Genomic DNA, 17,272 nt, shown 5'->3' on the forward strand with positions numbered 1-17,272 from the left:
TGAAGTTTTTCATTATTTAATTTCAGGTTTATTTCAATTAATGAAAATTATTTTTTATAAGTTTTAGTTTTTAATTAACAATAACAACACTGTACACTCAACATAAGGACTTTCGTTAAAACATTACATTCTTCTGGTAAATAACCAGTGCTTGAAACAAATTTGAATTTGTATTTGTACATATTTATTTTATATTATATTTAATTATAACTTTAATTTTACTAATTTATGTAATATAAACACAGATTCAAATTTTGATATTTTTTTATTAAAAATTTGAATCTGAAAACAATGTGGTGAATATTTTGTGTGGCAAAAACAAAACCTTTTATGGGTTTTATGGGTTTATTTAATATTTTGACAGTATTGAAATAAATCTGATCAGTTGAGAATTGTTTTTTTTTTTTTTTTTTTTTACATAAGGGAATAATTAGCGAAATTAATAATTTTATTTAATAATTATTTAATTGCCCACTGTTTAAAGGCCCGTTCACACCAAGAATGATTACAATATAGATAACTATAATGAAAACTATATTAGCTTATAAGTGATTCCAAGGGTAATGTTCTTTTATATTCAGAAAAACTCTTTATCGTCCTTGCTGTGAACTGGCCTTAACTAATGAAATTTGTCTGTTGTGCAACTGTTGAGTTTCTCTGAATTGCAGTAAATTCTTCTTCCTGTCATTCCAGTTCAACATCCCGTGAGCCGTGATCAATTCAATTCATATTCACATAAATTAATTGGAAAAAAAGCCAACTATTGGTTTTTGCCTTACTCTGGCAAACATTTACACACAGAGGCTCGCATGACTGCCGGTTGAATATTCTCCATTAAGCAAAGAAAAGGAAACAACGGTTTCTACAAGCACAAACAGTTGTGTCGCGAGACAGCTGTGATAAGCCATTTTCTTGAAAACATAATTATGGCTGGCAAATGTGTTTTTCACATTGCTTAATACCTTCACTATACAGACAAAAACCATTACCGTCTGTTTGCTAATGCCTCGGTGACAAAACAAAGCTTTCAATATATACGTAATCTATTGCGACGCCTCAGAATTCCATCATCCTCGGAGGAATTTGCGCAGCCGTGTGTTCGTATCACCTCAGCATGCTTCAATTGCCCTTATAGCCCCATTCCATCTGAGCTGACAAACACTGATCGATGTGTTGTCACGGTAACAGGCCTACAGCAGTCCCCATAGCAACTTCAGCACGCGGATGACCGTGTGTGTGTCTCACGCCTATCACCCCCGCCCTCGCTGGATGCTTACACTGCGGTCATGTGACGGCGGCCGTCGCTGGAGATCAGAGTTTGAGTTCTACGTGGCTTCGGTTGAGCAGCAACACAGCAGGCGAGTGTGAGGGGGGACACGTGATGTTCACAGATGAGCCGTGACTGATTGAAATAATTTTTATTGCTTCTCAACTGTGCAACATTTAACCCTGTGTGTGCCCCATTTGAACAAATGCCTGAAAATGATCAGGGATAATAATAATCCAGTAATTGATCTCCTGTTTGTGTATGTTTTTGACAGGAAGCTCTATTTTGCCCAACACACCATCAGCCCGTACCCCAGTCGTGTGTGTGACGGGCCGCCGGGGTGTGTGTTCAGCTCTGGGCCTGATGGACCCACTCAGGGCAGCTTCTACGCCCCACTTCCTGCTGGTACATGTGTGGCTTTAAATATATTTGAAGTTGTTTGGTTTTACAACTGTAGTTTGTTATACCAGAACATCCCCTTGTGAAAAAGAAGTGCGCTTGCTTAACTGTGCATTTTCATGACACTTATGTATACTTTTAAAAAGTGCACTTTGTAATAATGTCAAGTCTTACCTTAAAGTACATTTTTAATCATGTTTTAATAATGTTTTGTCATGCTTTAAGAAGTACACATATTTTGATGTGTTTACTAACATACTAAAGCACATGTAAAGTACTTGATTATTATTTTAACTGTAGTTTGTTATGCAGTGTTCGGGAAAGTTACTTTTAAAAGTAATGCGTTACAATATCGTGTTACTCCTTAAAGTTACTAATTGTGTTAATTTTTTTTCTGTAGAAAGACAAACATAAATAGTGATGAAAGCCAATATTAAATGTCACAGATTAATATTTACTGACTAATCCACGTTTTGTAGAGGGTGTAAATTGGTAAATTGTCTTGTGTCGCATTAAAGGGGTCATATAATCCCACTTTTACAAGATGTAAAATAAGTCTCTGATGTCCCCAGAGTGTGTATGTGAAGTTTTAGCTCAAAATACCCCACAGATAATTTTTTATAGCATGGTAAATTTGTCACTTTTTAAGGGTAAGCAAACACACTCTGTTTTTGTGTGTGTCCCTTTAAATGCAAATGAGCTGCTGCTCCCAAGAAGAGGGCGGAGTTTCAAGAGCTTGTGTTAGCAGCTCTGATTTCCTCATGCACTTCCTCATTTCCACATTGAAGCGATGTGTTTGTGTAAAAAAAAAATTATCCATATTTAACAAGTTATGAAGTAAAATATCTATCTTCTGCCAGACCGCCTTCCATATTCAAAGTACGCAGAAAGTGTAAAACTCTCGCAGCTTACAAAGCTTACACTACGTCCTATGCCTTCCCTATTCTACTTACGGAAAAAGTATAACTGATGTGACACCAGTTTACACTTTCTTTGTAACTTAAATACAGAAGGCGGTCTGGTGGAAGCTAGATATTTTACTTCATAACTTGTTAAATATGGATATTTTTTACACAAACGCATCGCTTCGCTTCAGAAAGCCTTTATTAACACTCCGGAGCCGTGTGGAGTATGTTTATGATGGATGGATGTGGATGGATGCACTTTCTTCAGCTCATACTCATTGATCCCTATCACTGCCATTTTAAAGCTTGGATGCGTCAGGATATTTATTAATATTTCTGTGATAATATTCATCAGAAAGAAGAAAGCCATATACACCTAGGATGGCTTGAGGGTGAATAAAGCTCGGACTGATTTTTATTTCAAAGTGAACTAATCCTTTAAGTGTCTGAAAACATTACATTTAGTTTGCATTTCAGTATATTCTTTTAAAGTATATTCTTTCTGCAGTAATAACTCTTTTTAAAAGTATGCTAAAGTGTACTTCTTTTTCACAAGGGTCTACACATGAGTGACCTTATAAGTAACCTAAAAATATCTCCTACTGAGATCTGTTTAAAATGGGTAGTTGACAAACAGATGGCAGATATACACATTTAAAATGTACTGTTTTTCTTGCAAAAATATTAGGTTCTCAAAAAAAAGTAGATTCATGGCTGTGAAAGAATCAGTATTCCTTCGATATGCCTCAAACTTCTGCAGAAGATGCTGGATACTTTTCTTTTATGATAGTTTGCCAGTTGTTCTTTCTTTGTAAAGTATCAGATACATCTTCTATATCTGCTCAGCTCCTACCCAGATTAAGATCTCCAGGACATCAGGCTTTAACCCCTGCAGTGGAGGTGAATGTGGGAAACCAGCAGTCCGCCCTCTAGTGGACACTGGTGCCATGGTGTTTGTGGTGTTCGGCATACTGGGGGTCAACCGCACTCAGCGCTCAGACAACCATGTTATTGGAGACCTGGTACGACAGAATTTAACTATTTACACTGAGTGCAGAAATGAAAAATGACTTATTTTATATCAGTCACAAATTTACTAAGGAATTTTTTGATCTAGAACCTTATAAAGCCTACTGTACCATATTTGACGCACAGATTTCTAAGATGTCTTAATTATAAACCCAAAGCTTTGCTGAATAACCTGTTGCACATAATCTACTACATGCCTTCTGTCATCTAATTGATATTTTAGACTTTTTTTAGCAAGTAAAAGGCCTTTTGGTGTAATTTTAAAAACGTCCCCCTTCAGGTCATGGTTCACGTGTCTATGTGCTGTGAAATCTTTACTGATTTTAGTATTGAAGTTAACTTACTGGACTGAAACAACTTAGGTTTACTTGTTTATCCATCTATCTTTTTTTTTTTGTTGTGAATATCAAATATGATACATCAGGCTTTTGAGGAAGGTTTATTTGTTTATCTCTCAGTCATCATTATACATTGCATTATATGTTTTGCCCCCTCAGTACAAACTACATAGCTTTGATCATAAAACGAAGCATTTAATTATGACCTTACTAAGACATATTATTGTGAGATATAGAGTGACAACTAATATTTGTATGCATTTTATATATAAGTAGTCTCTATACTGTTTTGAAGATTTTATTGATTTACATTACAAGCTTTCAGAATGTCATCTTTCTTTTTGGCCATATAAATATCAGCAACTGCACAAAATTGAATATTTAGCTTAGTTTGCTTCTTTTTTTCCTCGAGTCTGAGCTTAATTTTCTCATCATACTATAGGAGCCATAAAATCAAATATGATACTCAACAAAAACTTTTTTTAATAGATTTTTTAAATATTTTGTCTAAAAGTTCATTAAATGGTTCTATTTAAAAAATAGATTTTTAGGACTTTTATTTTGTACGTCAGGATTTACAGGGTTATTTCTTTATCGTTTTAACTCTATCTTTTCAAAATGTTCAAAAAACGTTTTGTTTATTTGCAGGTTTGAATGAAAAACCCCCCTGATTTTTAATGTGGTCTCAGTCTGTACATTGATTGTTTTCCTTTGAAGCTGATTTATGAATTATTAATTGAATGATTGTTGACGTTCCTCCCCCTCAAAGGGCAGTGTGATCTATGATCCAGACTTTGATGTGTTTAATGAGATCGGGCACTTGTGCAAGCTGTGCAAAGCCATCAGTGCCAATACCAAGCTGGTGAAGCCTGGTGGAGCTCAGTGTTTGCCATCAGGTGAGGGAGAATCGTCCGCGAGTTCTTCTGAAATACCCTTTCAATCTGTCACAGTTTTACCACGTCCTGTTTCTCTCTTTCAGGAAACAGCCTCACATCCATTCTGCCCTTACTTCACCCAGAGTGTCACTCTCTTCCTGAGCCCAACCTCTTACCTGGCCAGCTATCCCATGGTGCAGTGGGCATGCAAGGTGGTAGAGTTCACTGGATCTCTATGGCTTTTGAATCAGTGAGTTCACTACTGCATTTCAGTAGTTCACACAAAAATGTTGTTGAGTCAAATGGACTAATTTTATGGTGCTTTTTTGCCCTTAAAAGCCGCTTTTCTACTGCAGGAACTTTCCCCAGGAATTAGGGACTTTGGGGTGGGACCAGGGTCTAAATGAAATTCTGGGTAAAAATTTCCCCCTCACAAAGTCCCTGCTTGCAAGGTAGTACTTTTTCAAAGTTCAGAACCTTTTGGGGGTGGGAATATGCTGATTGGTTGAGTTCATGAAGCATTTTGATTAGTTGACTCCACACAGCATTTTATTTCAACCACCATTTTTTAAAGTCTGTTGCGGTGCATGCAGTAAGAGTTGTTTGCTATTCGAATCAACAATGGAGTGTCAAAAGCACCGACTTCGGTACCAAGTCGGTACTGAAATTTTCATTTTTGTGACGCTTTAAGCGCTGTTGAGTGGATTCATAAACACCTCTGATTGGCCATTGTGTTCACGCACTCATCAGATATGTTTGTGATTGGCTACAATGATCAACGCTTCAAAAACATGTTGTAAATAAACATTAATGACACTCTTCACTGAGCGCTTACACAGATACACATGGCAGCGTTTGAAAGCAGGCCTGCTTTCAAATGCTCCTGCTTTCAAATTCAAACACTTCCGTGTGCTTTCAAACGCTCCCGTGTGTTGATGATTGTAGCCAATCACAGGCATATCTGATGAGCGAGTGAACACAATGGCCAACTAGAGGTCTTTACGAATCTGCTTAACAGCACTCAAAGCATCACATTTTTAAAATTCGGTACCTTTGACATCTCTACAATGGAGTTTAAAAATAAGACCGATGGACAGACAGTGAGGTTCAGGCTTTATTAAGCTTATATGTGGAGGACGAAATCCAGTGGGAACTGGAAAGTCACACGCAGTTCTACATCACCGGACTAATTTCAAGGTACCTTAGACCGCGATGGAAACGCAGACAGCAACAGGTCTGGGGGGAACAAAGTTCCTGGGTAATTTAAGTGGAAAAGCGGCTTTAGAGAGTGTGACAGCCAGTGTTGGGGAAATTTACTTTTAAAGGTAATTTAATTACTTTTTATAAAAAAAAAAGTATTGCGTTCTGCTACTTTTGTGTTACTTTTTAATGTTTTTACACATTTACAATCAGTAATGAGTAGTAACTGATTACATGTAATCCTAGATTACATAATCAGATTTCAAAAATTAATTAATTGTAATTAGATTATATTATATTTAAAAAAAAAAACTTGTAATCAGACTAGTTTTTTTTTTTTTTTTGATTACATGATTACGTTATTCTTACAATAGCAGTAAATTATTCATAATTCATTGATTCCCCCTACTACTTCTTTTTTATCTTTTAAATTTTCTTTTCTAAAAAGCCTGCTGCTTATATACATTCAGAAGGTCTTTCAGGTTTGTGGAATCGCTCACAGACCAGCCGCTAGTCATGTGACTATCACTGAAAACTGAGACCCACACACCATCTGATCACTGCATTTACAGAAATCATTTGACTTCATGTGTTTTCTCAACACTGCAACATTGCATATCTAATCAGCTCCTGACAAACACAAATATTATTTGAATTATTACTCAGTGAGTTATTTAACCAGTATTACTGTCTTTGGAAGGCTTTTGACTTTCAAACACATTAAAATGTACAAATTCACATAATTTATAATAAGAATACGGTCTGAATAATACAAATAAATAATAAAATTAAGTTCATAGTTCTCTGATGACATGCGGGTAAACAAAATATATTTTTAAAATATTTTTTAGTAAGTGTTTATTTTGATTGTTTTTATTTTAAAATTATTTATTATTGATTATTTTATGATATAATTACTTTATAGTTTTACATTAAATTCATGAACCCCCTGCAGCTCTTTCACAAACCCAGTCTGAGAAACCCTGACCTAATGTAATGTTTAATGCACTTCATGTTGCTGATAACAAAGAATGGAATATATTTTCTTTTTCTTTTTATATCAATATGGTACAAGATTATCCTATTCAAATCAATGTGATCAACGAGAGGTCAAAAGTAATCTAAAAGTAATCTAAAGGTAGTCAGATTATATTACCTTAAATGTGTAATGTAATGGATTACATTACTAACTACAATTTTTGCCATTTAATTTTGTAATCAGTAACCGACTACATTTTGTAAGCAATCTACCCAGCACTGTTTAAAATATATTATATTCTGAATAATCAGTTACTTGTTATATCAATGTATATATCAATACTTGTAATGCGTTACCCCCAACACTGGTGGCAGCATCATTTTTATAACTTGACTTCATACTCCAGGTTATTAAGCATTTTTATGCCTCTTTCTCATTCTCATTCCTAATTTTATGCCTCTTACTCTTTCTCATTGTCTCTATGATTCAGACCACCTACAAGGGAAAGTCTTCGTTTCAGACTCACTCTGATTTCCTCCAATGGGAGAGCTTCCTGCAGAAGCAGCTTGCATCACTCCCAGCGTCGTCTGCCTTGAGAAGAGGCTTCCAGACCTGCCAACACTGGAAACAGATCTTCATGGAAATTATAGGCAAGAGAGCAAAAATAGAACATGGCAAAGACAGAAACCAGCTTTGATAAAAATGGCTCTGCTTGAATAAATGAGCAATTTAAGAGCGATTAGTCTGAGGCGCAGACATCATTAACATGAGTGCTCATTAACCTCACTCTCAACAAATGACAATAATGAATCTGCATTCAGATTCTCTATTTATATTTCATTTACCATAGACTGACTCCCTCCCTGATCTCATCTTTATGCACTACCCCTTGACTGTAGGTGTAGAGAGCGCCCTCTACAGTCTCCTGCTGTCACTTGCCATCTGCATCGCATCAGTAGCTGTGTTTACTGCACATCCACTTCTGCTGCTGCCAATCCTGCTGAGCATTCTGGGTATGTCATACCTTTGCAAACATTGTACACTGTACAAATATTAACTATTAATATTATTTCTGTTAGTATATAATTTCAACCCAAAAATCACAGAAAAAAAAAAAATTATATTGCGCACAAAGAAAATTACGTCAAAATTTTACTCCGAAATTAACTTTGTGATGCCAAAAAAAATGTATGGATTATTCAAATTGTAAAATATTTGTACATAAATAAAATGTAACTGAAATAAAATGAAGTTGAAATTCTAAAATCACTAAAATACTCAAATTAAAATACAAATAAATTAAAGCTAAATAGACATATTTTTTTTTTAAAAAACTAATAAAAATGACAAAAGCACATAACAAAATTACTTAAACTAAAATGAAAACTGTAAAATACAAAAATAAAAGCTAATTCAAAATATTAATAAATACTGTAAGAATATATAAATGATTGTAAAATAACACTATTACTGTATATGAGAAACATTGGTAGAACAATTACAAAAAAATTAAATGAAAATAAATAGCTGCAAGCAGCAATTATCGGGGCCAAGCACAAAGAGCACAATAAGCCATGCCAACATGGCTGGAGGCGTCAGACCAGCTGCAACAACAAGCAAGTAACGACATTTTAGGATGATTTTAGGCAAATTGGCATTAGAAATATGATTGAAAGGTTTATCACAGTCGACCAATAGGTGTCGCTGTGACCAAACTGATGTGGTGTGGTTAGAGTAAGGTGACAACGAAACATGCAAAGTTTGGTGTCAATAGGGCAAAGCAGTGCAGAGATACAGCCTCAGAGTCGTTTTGGCATCATGCCTCAAATTTGTTGCTGCACTATACGAAAAAAGTTTTGTGACAAAATCCGTAACTTTTTGCCGGCATAGTCTGAAGATTATCTAACCCAAGGAATCTATTAAGACCAGTGTCATGACAAAAGGTTAAATTAATCAAAAGCTATCAGCATTTTTTAAAATTTCATTATAACATTTGACCAGAAGACTGGTTAATAAGGTCTCACAACCTTTTGAGTACTGTCAGGGCACGCTGATGACACACACCGAGTTTCGTAATAAGTTGACCACACCTAAAGTTATAAGCATTTGAATATTTGATTTTACCACTAGGTGGCGCTGGCTTGAAACTTCTCAGGCTCCTTCAAGACAGCGTGCTGATGACCCATACTGAGTTTCAGACCGATACGCTAATGCATAATCCGATATGGAAACATTGGATATCATTCGACTCATCATGATGCCCTGAATCTAACAAGACAAATTTATGATTTTTGGGCAAACCGATTAGAAGTTAAAGGCAAAAATAGCCATTTTTCATATCTCCGGACCAGTAGGTGGCGAAGTGCAGAAACGCAGCAGTTACCCTCAGGTCATGCTTGTGATGACATGGACCAAGTTTGGTCTGAATACAATAAAGCGTTGAGGAGATACAGCCTTGCATCCATTTCTGCAAGCGTAACATAAAATTCGTTCTTGGTTTTTCGAAAAATGGTTTGACAAATCGACTTGAATTCCATAACTTTGTGTCAGCATGGTCTGAAGATGATCTGGTTCAATTTTTGTGAAAATCAGAGCAACGGATTCATGACGTGCAAAAAATGTGTGAAATCGTCTTGAGCCAAGGATTTAGAGGAAAAAAAGAATTTTGTTTCTAGCCCTTATGGTTAAAAAGTTGGTGGCGCTAGAGGGTTTGAGTTAGATATTTCCTATGGTGACAGTTCAGACTGTACTCTGTCAGTGTGCCAAATTTCATAACTTTCCCGCAAGCGGTTCTATGGGCTGTCATAGACTTCCAGAGCGGAAACAGAAGAAGAACACCAACGATTACAATAGGTGCCTACGCACCTTCGGTGCTTGGCCCCTAAAAAAATCAAATGGACGACACCCAGATGCATTAAAGCAAATGTGCTTATAATAGCAATTAGTTACAATGCAAAAAATCTAAAACGTTTTTCTTTAGAGGATCTTTTTATTTTATTTTTGCATGAAATGTGACCTGGACATGTTTGCGTGAGAGTCGCTCTTTGATTTACTGTATCTCTTTGATATAGTTTACCACCATTTATTACGACCAACTAATTTTCATTGAGGATACTTAAGCCTCCCCCTTTGGACGGTGCCATCAAATGCCTGTTTCTTCCATTCTGTTGAATTTAATTGACTCATGTAATATGTACTGATGGTGAAAATCATTGCCTTTGAAATGTGCAGCTCTATTCCCATCTCATTTATATGTTAATTCAATATGCCAGACATGACCGTAATTTAACTTGCTTTCAGCCGGGAATATTATCACTACAAGTGATTACTCAGACTGAACGAATATACAAATTATGTGAAATGAAAAGAGACTCGGAAAATCATCCCACTTCGATGTGTCCAACTAAACAAGGAAATAGATTTCAAAAATGTGCAATGATGCTTGAATTCAAGTAGAGGAAGGAATAAAAACAGTGAAAAGGGAGAACAGAACCAGAGTGTTTTTGAGCAGTTTAAAGAGGACCTATTATGCTTTTTTACATTTTTAGTGTGTAACGTTCCTGTTTGAACACGAAAACGTTCTGTAAAGTTACAAAGTGCAAAGTCACTTCAAAGAGAGTTATTCTGTATGTCATTAAGCACTGACCTCCCTGAAACGCCTCCATTGTAGTCTTGAGTTTTCACAATATACTCATGGTTATGGTAAGGGGCGTGACATTTCCGTAACACGCTCGAAGCAGTTGACCAATCACAACACACTGGTCCAGCCGACCAATCAGAGCACATTGCACTTTTCGTAAGGTGGGGCTTCATAGAGACAGGAACTAGCTGTTGTTAAAGGATTAGTCCACTTTAAAATAAAAATTTCCTGATAATTTACTCACCCTCATCCCTAACAATAAGTATATAACAGTTAGTTCAAACTTTGACCTGTGGAGGGCAGTAATACACTTATCACCGTCTACACTGCCGGAATTCTAATAGAGAAGAAGAAGAGAGCTAGTTCAAGATGAGCGTCTATGGTTAAAACGTATATAATTTTTTATTTTTTTTAGAAAATGGCAGATCATTTCGCTAGATAAGACCCTTATTCCTCGTCTGGTATCGTTTAAAGCCCTTTGAAGCTGCACTGAAACTGTCATTTTGACCTTTAACCGTTTGGGGCCAATTGAAGTCCATTATAAGGAGAAAAATCCTGGAATGTTTTCATCAAAAACCTTAATTTCTTTTCGACTGAAGAAAGAAGGACATGGACATCTTGGATGACATAAGGGTGAGTAGATTATCAGGAAATTTTAATTTGAAAGTGGACTAATCCTTTAATGATGTCACGTGCAGGTGGATAACTTCTGCTAGATCTCCGCTTTTGTCGTAAGTTGAATAGGAGGCGTAGGACGTAGTGTAAGCGTTTAGAACTGCGAGTGGCGTTACACTTTCTTGCTAAGTTGAATATGGAAGGCAGTCTGGCGGAGGCTTGATATTTTACTTTATAAGTTGTTAAATATGGATATTTTTCTTATACAATCGCTTCGCTGCAGAAGGCCTTTATTAACCCCCCGGAGCCGTGTGGAGTATGTTTATGATGGATGGAAGCACTTTCTTGAGCTTCATACTGGTTGGTCTCGTTCACTGCCATTATAAAGCTTGGTTGCGTCAGGATATTTATTAATATAACTCCGATTGTGTTCATCAGAAAGAAGAAAGTCATATACACCTAGGATTGCTTGAGGGTGAGTAAAGCTTGGGCTAATTTTAATTTTAAAGTGAACTAATCCTAAAACTATTTTGGTGCGCCAAAAAAACAAAATAACGACTTATATAGTGATGGCCGATTTCAAAACACTGCTTCAGGAAGCTTCGGAGCGTTATGAATCAGCGTATCGAATCATGATTCGGATTGCTTGTCAAACCGCCAAACTGCTGAAATCACATGACTTTGGCGCTCCGAACCGCTGATTCGACACGCTGATTCATAACACTCCGATTGTCTTAGGTAACGAAACGAAGGTCTTACGGGTGTGGAACGGCATGAGGGTGAGTAATAAATGACATTATTTTCATTTTTGGGTGAACTCTAACCCTTTAAGTTGCTTATTGTGCCCAAGAACATGATCTATTTAAGTCCATATGTCATTTAACAAGAAACTGTGTTTCTAACCACAGCCCGAGCGCTGTAGTTCCAACCACACAAGTTTGAGATACTGTTTGCGAATTTTCATGGAACTATGGTTTCGAGAAACGCAAAACCATTGAACTATGTTGGTAACGACGGAACTTGCGACCATAGTTGGCTAATGATGCTTCAGGAAATGCAGTCCTCTTTTAGGTCCTCTATATATCTTGAAATGACTTAATAACGTGTGTGTGTTGGCACTGGCAGGTATGGTGTGTCTGGTGGTGGCGGTGATGTATTGGCTCGGGTGGGAGATGGGTGCAGTTGAAGCCATTTCTCTCTCCATATTGGTGGGCTCTTCGGTGGACTATTGCCTGCATCTTGTGGAAGGCTATCTACTGGCGGGGGACCCTGAAACTTCAGGACTGGCTAATCAAAGTTCGGTATGATTTACACTTTACTCCATTACTCAACAAATGTGTCAAAACATCTCCTGTGATGTTGAAATGGAACTGTTTTATGATATATTCACATCCCTAACCTTTTTATTGGTAGTGATCTGGGCACGTAACACCAAAGCTTGGTTGGATCCCAGTTTGGGACATCACTTCAGCTGTTAAGATGCTGGGATTTCCTCCCACCATTGTGCCCTAGAGCAAGGCACTGAACCCTGGCATGCTCCAGGGAAGTCATTTAAATTGGTGTAGTATAAGCTAGCCTGGATAATACAACATCTCCTACATTAAAAGCAAAATGTTTGCAGTCGTACGTGCCATTCTATATGGCATTATAAATAATAGCAGACAGAGAACTTAATGAAGCCCTGTTTAAAAAATGGATTATGACGGTATACTTGATGCATTATATTATAACACAGTAATAAAGCATTTATTATCATTAGATTTATAGCTACCTTTAGGTGTGGTTGTGCCTTGACGTTTTTACCGTGTCTACTATATGACTACCCGGATCTTTTACTCACATCCGTTTAACTCAAGACAAAAACTAAAACACACTGATTCATTCTGACTGCAGTATTATGGAGAAATCCTGCTGTTACTGAGCACAAACCCAGTGACTAGGAGAAATGTCAGCATACTGATGAGATAAACACGTCTGATCCTATATTCTGCTCTGTTCCCACCATTCCTTTCCTCAAGCTTCACATCTCTCTAGTATTGTGAATTTAATTGCCGACAGATTTACAAAACAGCTAAACATGATGATTCACACTTCTTGATTTAAAAGATAGTAAGTCTATCAGACATGACACCAAAGCAAGAGTCATGAAACAGAAAGAAAAAGACAAGGTGAGAGTGTTTTTTTTGCGTGAGGGGAATGTTAATACGAAGAGTTTTCACAAGTGTCATTCCTTCTGCTTTGGCTTACAGGACTCCTCCATCAAACGGCAGCTACGGACCCTTGAAGCAGCCAATCACGTGGGTGTTGCCATAGTTTCTAGTGCCGTCACTACGGTGATTTCAACCATTCCACTCTTTTTTTGTGTCATCGTGCCTTTCGCCAAGTTTGGTCAGATTGTGGCCATCAACACGGCAATTTCCATCGCGTTCACTCTCACGGTCACTACCGCGCTACTGGCGACAATGGGACCCGCCGACTTCACTCGGCCCCCCAGAGCCGTGCTCAAAGCTGCTCTGGCGGTCCTGATCATGGGTGTCTGCGGAGGTCTGCTTTGGTGGACCGGATCACAGTTTGCTCCTGACACACTGATCTAAATCACACGGCGAATCCCTCCTGCACCCGTTTCAGACCGAGGAACCTCATTCCAGGTGGATTTCAAGTGTGCAACTGTGATTTGTTTGTGAGTTGAGACAACATACGTGAACAAGAACTCATTAGGAAGCAAGTCGGGAAAAAATGAAGTATTTAACATATGTGGCACACTGTTAGAAATTAGGAAACCCTGTGTGTGAATAGTGAACAGTCTGCATGAAGGTAGCGAGCCCTGATAGACGTGGGAAATGATGTCGGGCACATTTAGGCGAATAACTCTTTGCTATCATAAATCGATCTGTCAGGGATTTGCATTAATGTACGACCAAAAGAGTTGATTATTCCTTGATGTTTTGTTTTTTATTCACAACCTGAACTGAAGTGACCGAAGTGATGTGAGGACATGTCTTACATTGGTTCAAGCGTGATGAAGCCCTGAAGTCCCTGAAGAGAAGAACATGAATTCTGTGAATTCATCTCGCGTGCGGGAGCAGGACAACACTGAAGGAGAAAGAAAGTCAAAGACGAAGCTACTTTTTCACCGTCCTTGAGGGATGTTGTGACAGCGTTGGTGTTTAACTCGAAAGTGAATTAATTGAACCCCAGATGTAGATGTCCCTACTGTACATTTTGGTTAAAGTCAACAAGAAATGATTCACAAGCCGTTTTAATTTTGCAATGGAACATATTTCTGAGTCATACAGGATATTAGGAAACACAGTAGGGCGGGATTTGGTGCACGTCCTGATTTTGCCGAGTTAGATGCCTTTCTGGGTCAACATATTTTGTTGATCCTGGAACAACATTCCTGTCTGAAAATTTAGTCCCTATCCCTAACCATACCCATAACTTATCCCTAAAATCAGAGGGAAATGATAGGTGAATAGCACAGATGTAAGAGCACCAAACCCTGGTTTTAAGCCTAATCTTGACATAAAGCTGTAAACTTGTCCCTCAAATCTGATTGGTTGATTGGAATTGCAACGTTGATCCAGGAACATGTTCCATCAGAAATCGATTGGATGGTGAAAAGTGAAAGTTTACCCTCCAGTTTATTTCACCCTATCGCAATGCTAAATTGCTAATTGGCTATCGTATAGTCCAAAAAGCCTTGGTTATGGTGGCTGAAACGGAAGAGGAAGGAAACTTATTTAACTAAAACTAAAAGTTAAAAATTAAAATGTTTATTTTATAGCTAAAATAAAATAAAATATGATTAGATGAAAAACTTCACTTTAAAAAACTTAAATGAAAATTAGAAATGTTGAAGTACTAAAATTACTAAAACTAAAATAAATAGAAATTAAAGCTAACAACAATAAAAATGACTATAAGTATGAATAATGAATAAAAGTATTAAAAATATTAAATACTATAATAGCATATGTAATACTATTATATTAATACTACATAATACTATATAATAAATTATAATACTGGAAGAAAAGGAACGTTTTTTTGTTTTGTTTTTTTCCAACTCAGTCTCATGAGAAAACAGCTGTTATACAGTTTGGTGAATTGGTGTTGAATTCATACAGTTTGAATTGTATGAAAACCTACAATTTTTAGAAAAAAGCATGAAGGTCCACCCCTAAGCCTAACCCTCAGAGGGGCGGAAGCAGATCATATGAAAATGTCTGAATAAGATTCATATAAAGTTGCCACCAATGCACCAAAACATAAAATAGTTATGAATTTTCATGAGTGCGTTGGTTTCTTCTTCGTATAACATGCTCAATAAGGCCAGGAATGTAAATAGGATCCATTCTGATTTTATGTTGACTTTAAGGAACAGAAACAAGGGGCCTTATTTATAAAATGTTGTGTAGAAACCATCCAACATTTGATCTTACGATCATTTCTAAAACGTGCATACGTGCGATTCAGAAAACGAACGTACGCACAAAAAAAAAAAACATGCTGTCTGCCACAAGGACTCTTTTCCATGTCAAAAACAGTTTTTATAAATATAAACGTAGGAGTGGATTTTAGCGTACGCACACTCTTCAAGTTCAAAGCTGTGCGTACGCATGTTTTATAAATGAGGTCCCAGGTCTCTGTTCCTCATAACAACCAACATTTTCCTACCTTAATGTAAGAGGTTACTGTATATTGTTTTGTATTTGTCAGAAAACCGTTGAGGAGAGTTGCAGTGCCGATCATATTTCAAAGTAAACATGATAAAAGTTGTTTTTTTGTGTCTGGACTTTTGATAAAAGTGTAAAATCATGGTGAATTTCATGCTGGCTTTTGTAAGATTCTGGTTAAACATTGAGTTCTGCAGAGTAATGCTGTGCTTCTGATGTGTTTTGTTAAAATTCCCAGTGAAACCACTGTTCGTATTCGTGTTTCTGCACACCAAACGGATCCACTTACCCTGATGTCTTTATCTGTTTTGATTGTTACCATTGATCTGTCTTTCAAAACATATAGACACACAAAGTCATTCAATCAACAGACCTTCAATCAGCCTGATCATTTGACCTCCTAACCGGCAGTCTGGAAATAATACAGCACTTCAGAAGAAATCCACAGACACTCGCTGTCCTCCTAAAAGCTCTCCACTGCGCTCCAGTGCCCTCTGCGTGCAGGAATTTACAAACCGCAAAGAGTTTATCTTCACAACACTATCTGCTTAACTTGGGTGGTTTTCTGCGACACCTTTTCAGGATAAAGGATTATTGTAGAGAAATATTCACATATTTAGACTTGCACACCATACAGTACATTCTGACAGTGAATCTCACAAAGAAATGTGCAGATACATTTTCATCTTAAAATTATGTAGAAAATCATTTTGCATCAAGAAAATAAAACCTATTTAGGATATTTTTTTTTTTTTTTTTTTGCCAAATTGTCATAAGCTAAGCTATGGAAGCTTGTTTCCGCCACTGAATAAAAAATAAAAAAAGGTAATTGTGACTTTTTATCTCACAATTACGAGTTTACATCACGACTCTTTTCTCGTAATTGTGAGTTTATATCTCACAATTCTAAGAAAAGTCAGAATTGTGAGATATAAACACAATTGCGAGAAAAAAGTCAGAATTGCGAGATGTAAACTCGTAATTGTGAGAAATAAAAAGATAAAAAGTCGCAGTTATCTTTTAAATTGTTTTAATCCGTGGCAGAAACAAGCTTCCATACTAAAGCACATTCCTTCACCAAATTCTATAATACAAAAATCCTGTGTGGACACAATAACAAAAATTAATTAAAAGATCATTTTAGTACAATAAGCATGATGTTTGATTACAATAGTAATATATACTGACAATGGTTGCATGGTTGGTTACATGTGCTTCATTTTCTTTATGCAAAATATATTACCTTAGCATACTTTTTTTTTTTTCCATTTGATTTCGGGGTGAAATGTGTCCCCTGAAATTTCCTGAGTCTCTACAAGATTCTCCACAAAAAGGCATGTGATGGA

At 36.7% G+C, this 17,272-nt stretch overlaps 1 protein-coding gene across 1 annotated transcript in view; it reads left to right on the forward strand.

Moving 5' to 3' along the window:
• Nucleotides 1-16,671, forward strand: part of disp3 (dispatched RND transporter family member 3) — a 71,302-nt gene extending 54,631 nt beyond the window's left edge. The window contains exons 13-21 of the mRNA XM_051902247.1: nucleotides 1,189-1,362; nucleotides 1,546-1,672; nucleotides 3,418-3,593; nucleotides 4,708-4,834; nucleotides 4,918-5,063; nucleotides 7,483-7,642; nucleotides 7,892-8,005; nucleotides 12,373-12,548; nucleotides 13,497-16,671. Of these exons, the coding sequence (XP_051758207.1) occupies nucleotides 1,189-1,362; nucleotides 1,546-1,672; nucleotides 3,418-3,593; nucleotides 4,708-4,834; nucleotides 4,918-5,063; nucleotides 7,483-7,642; nucleotides 7,892-8,005; nucleotides 12,373-12,548; nucleotides 13,497-13,841 (1,545 nt within the window). The 3' untranslated portion in view covers nucleotides 13,842-16,671. The remainder of the gene's footprint in view (nucleotides 1-1,188; nucleotides 1,363-1,545; nucleotides 1,673-3,417; nucleotides 3,594-4,707; nucleotides 4,835-4,917; nucleotides 5,064-7,482; nucleotides 7,643-7,891; nucleotides 8,006-12,372; nucleotides 12,549-13,496) is intronic.
• The last annotated feature ends 601 nt before the right edge of the window (nucleotides 16,672-17,272 follow it).

This window comes from Ctenopharyngodon idella, chromosome 8 (genome assembly GCF_019924925.1).
Source record: "Ctenopharyngodon idella isolate HZGC_01 chromosome 8, HZGC01, whole genome shotgun sequence".
Classification (NCBI taxonomy): Eukaryota; Metazoa; Chordata; class Actinopteri; order Cypriniformes; family Xenocyprididae; genus Ctenopharyngodon; species Ctenopharyngodon idella.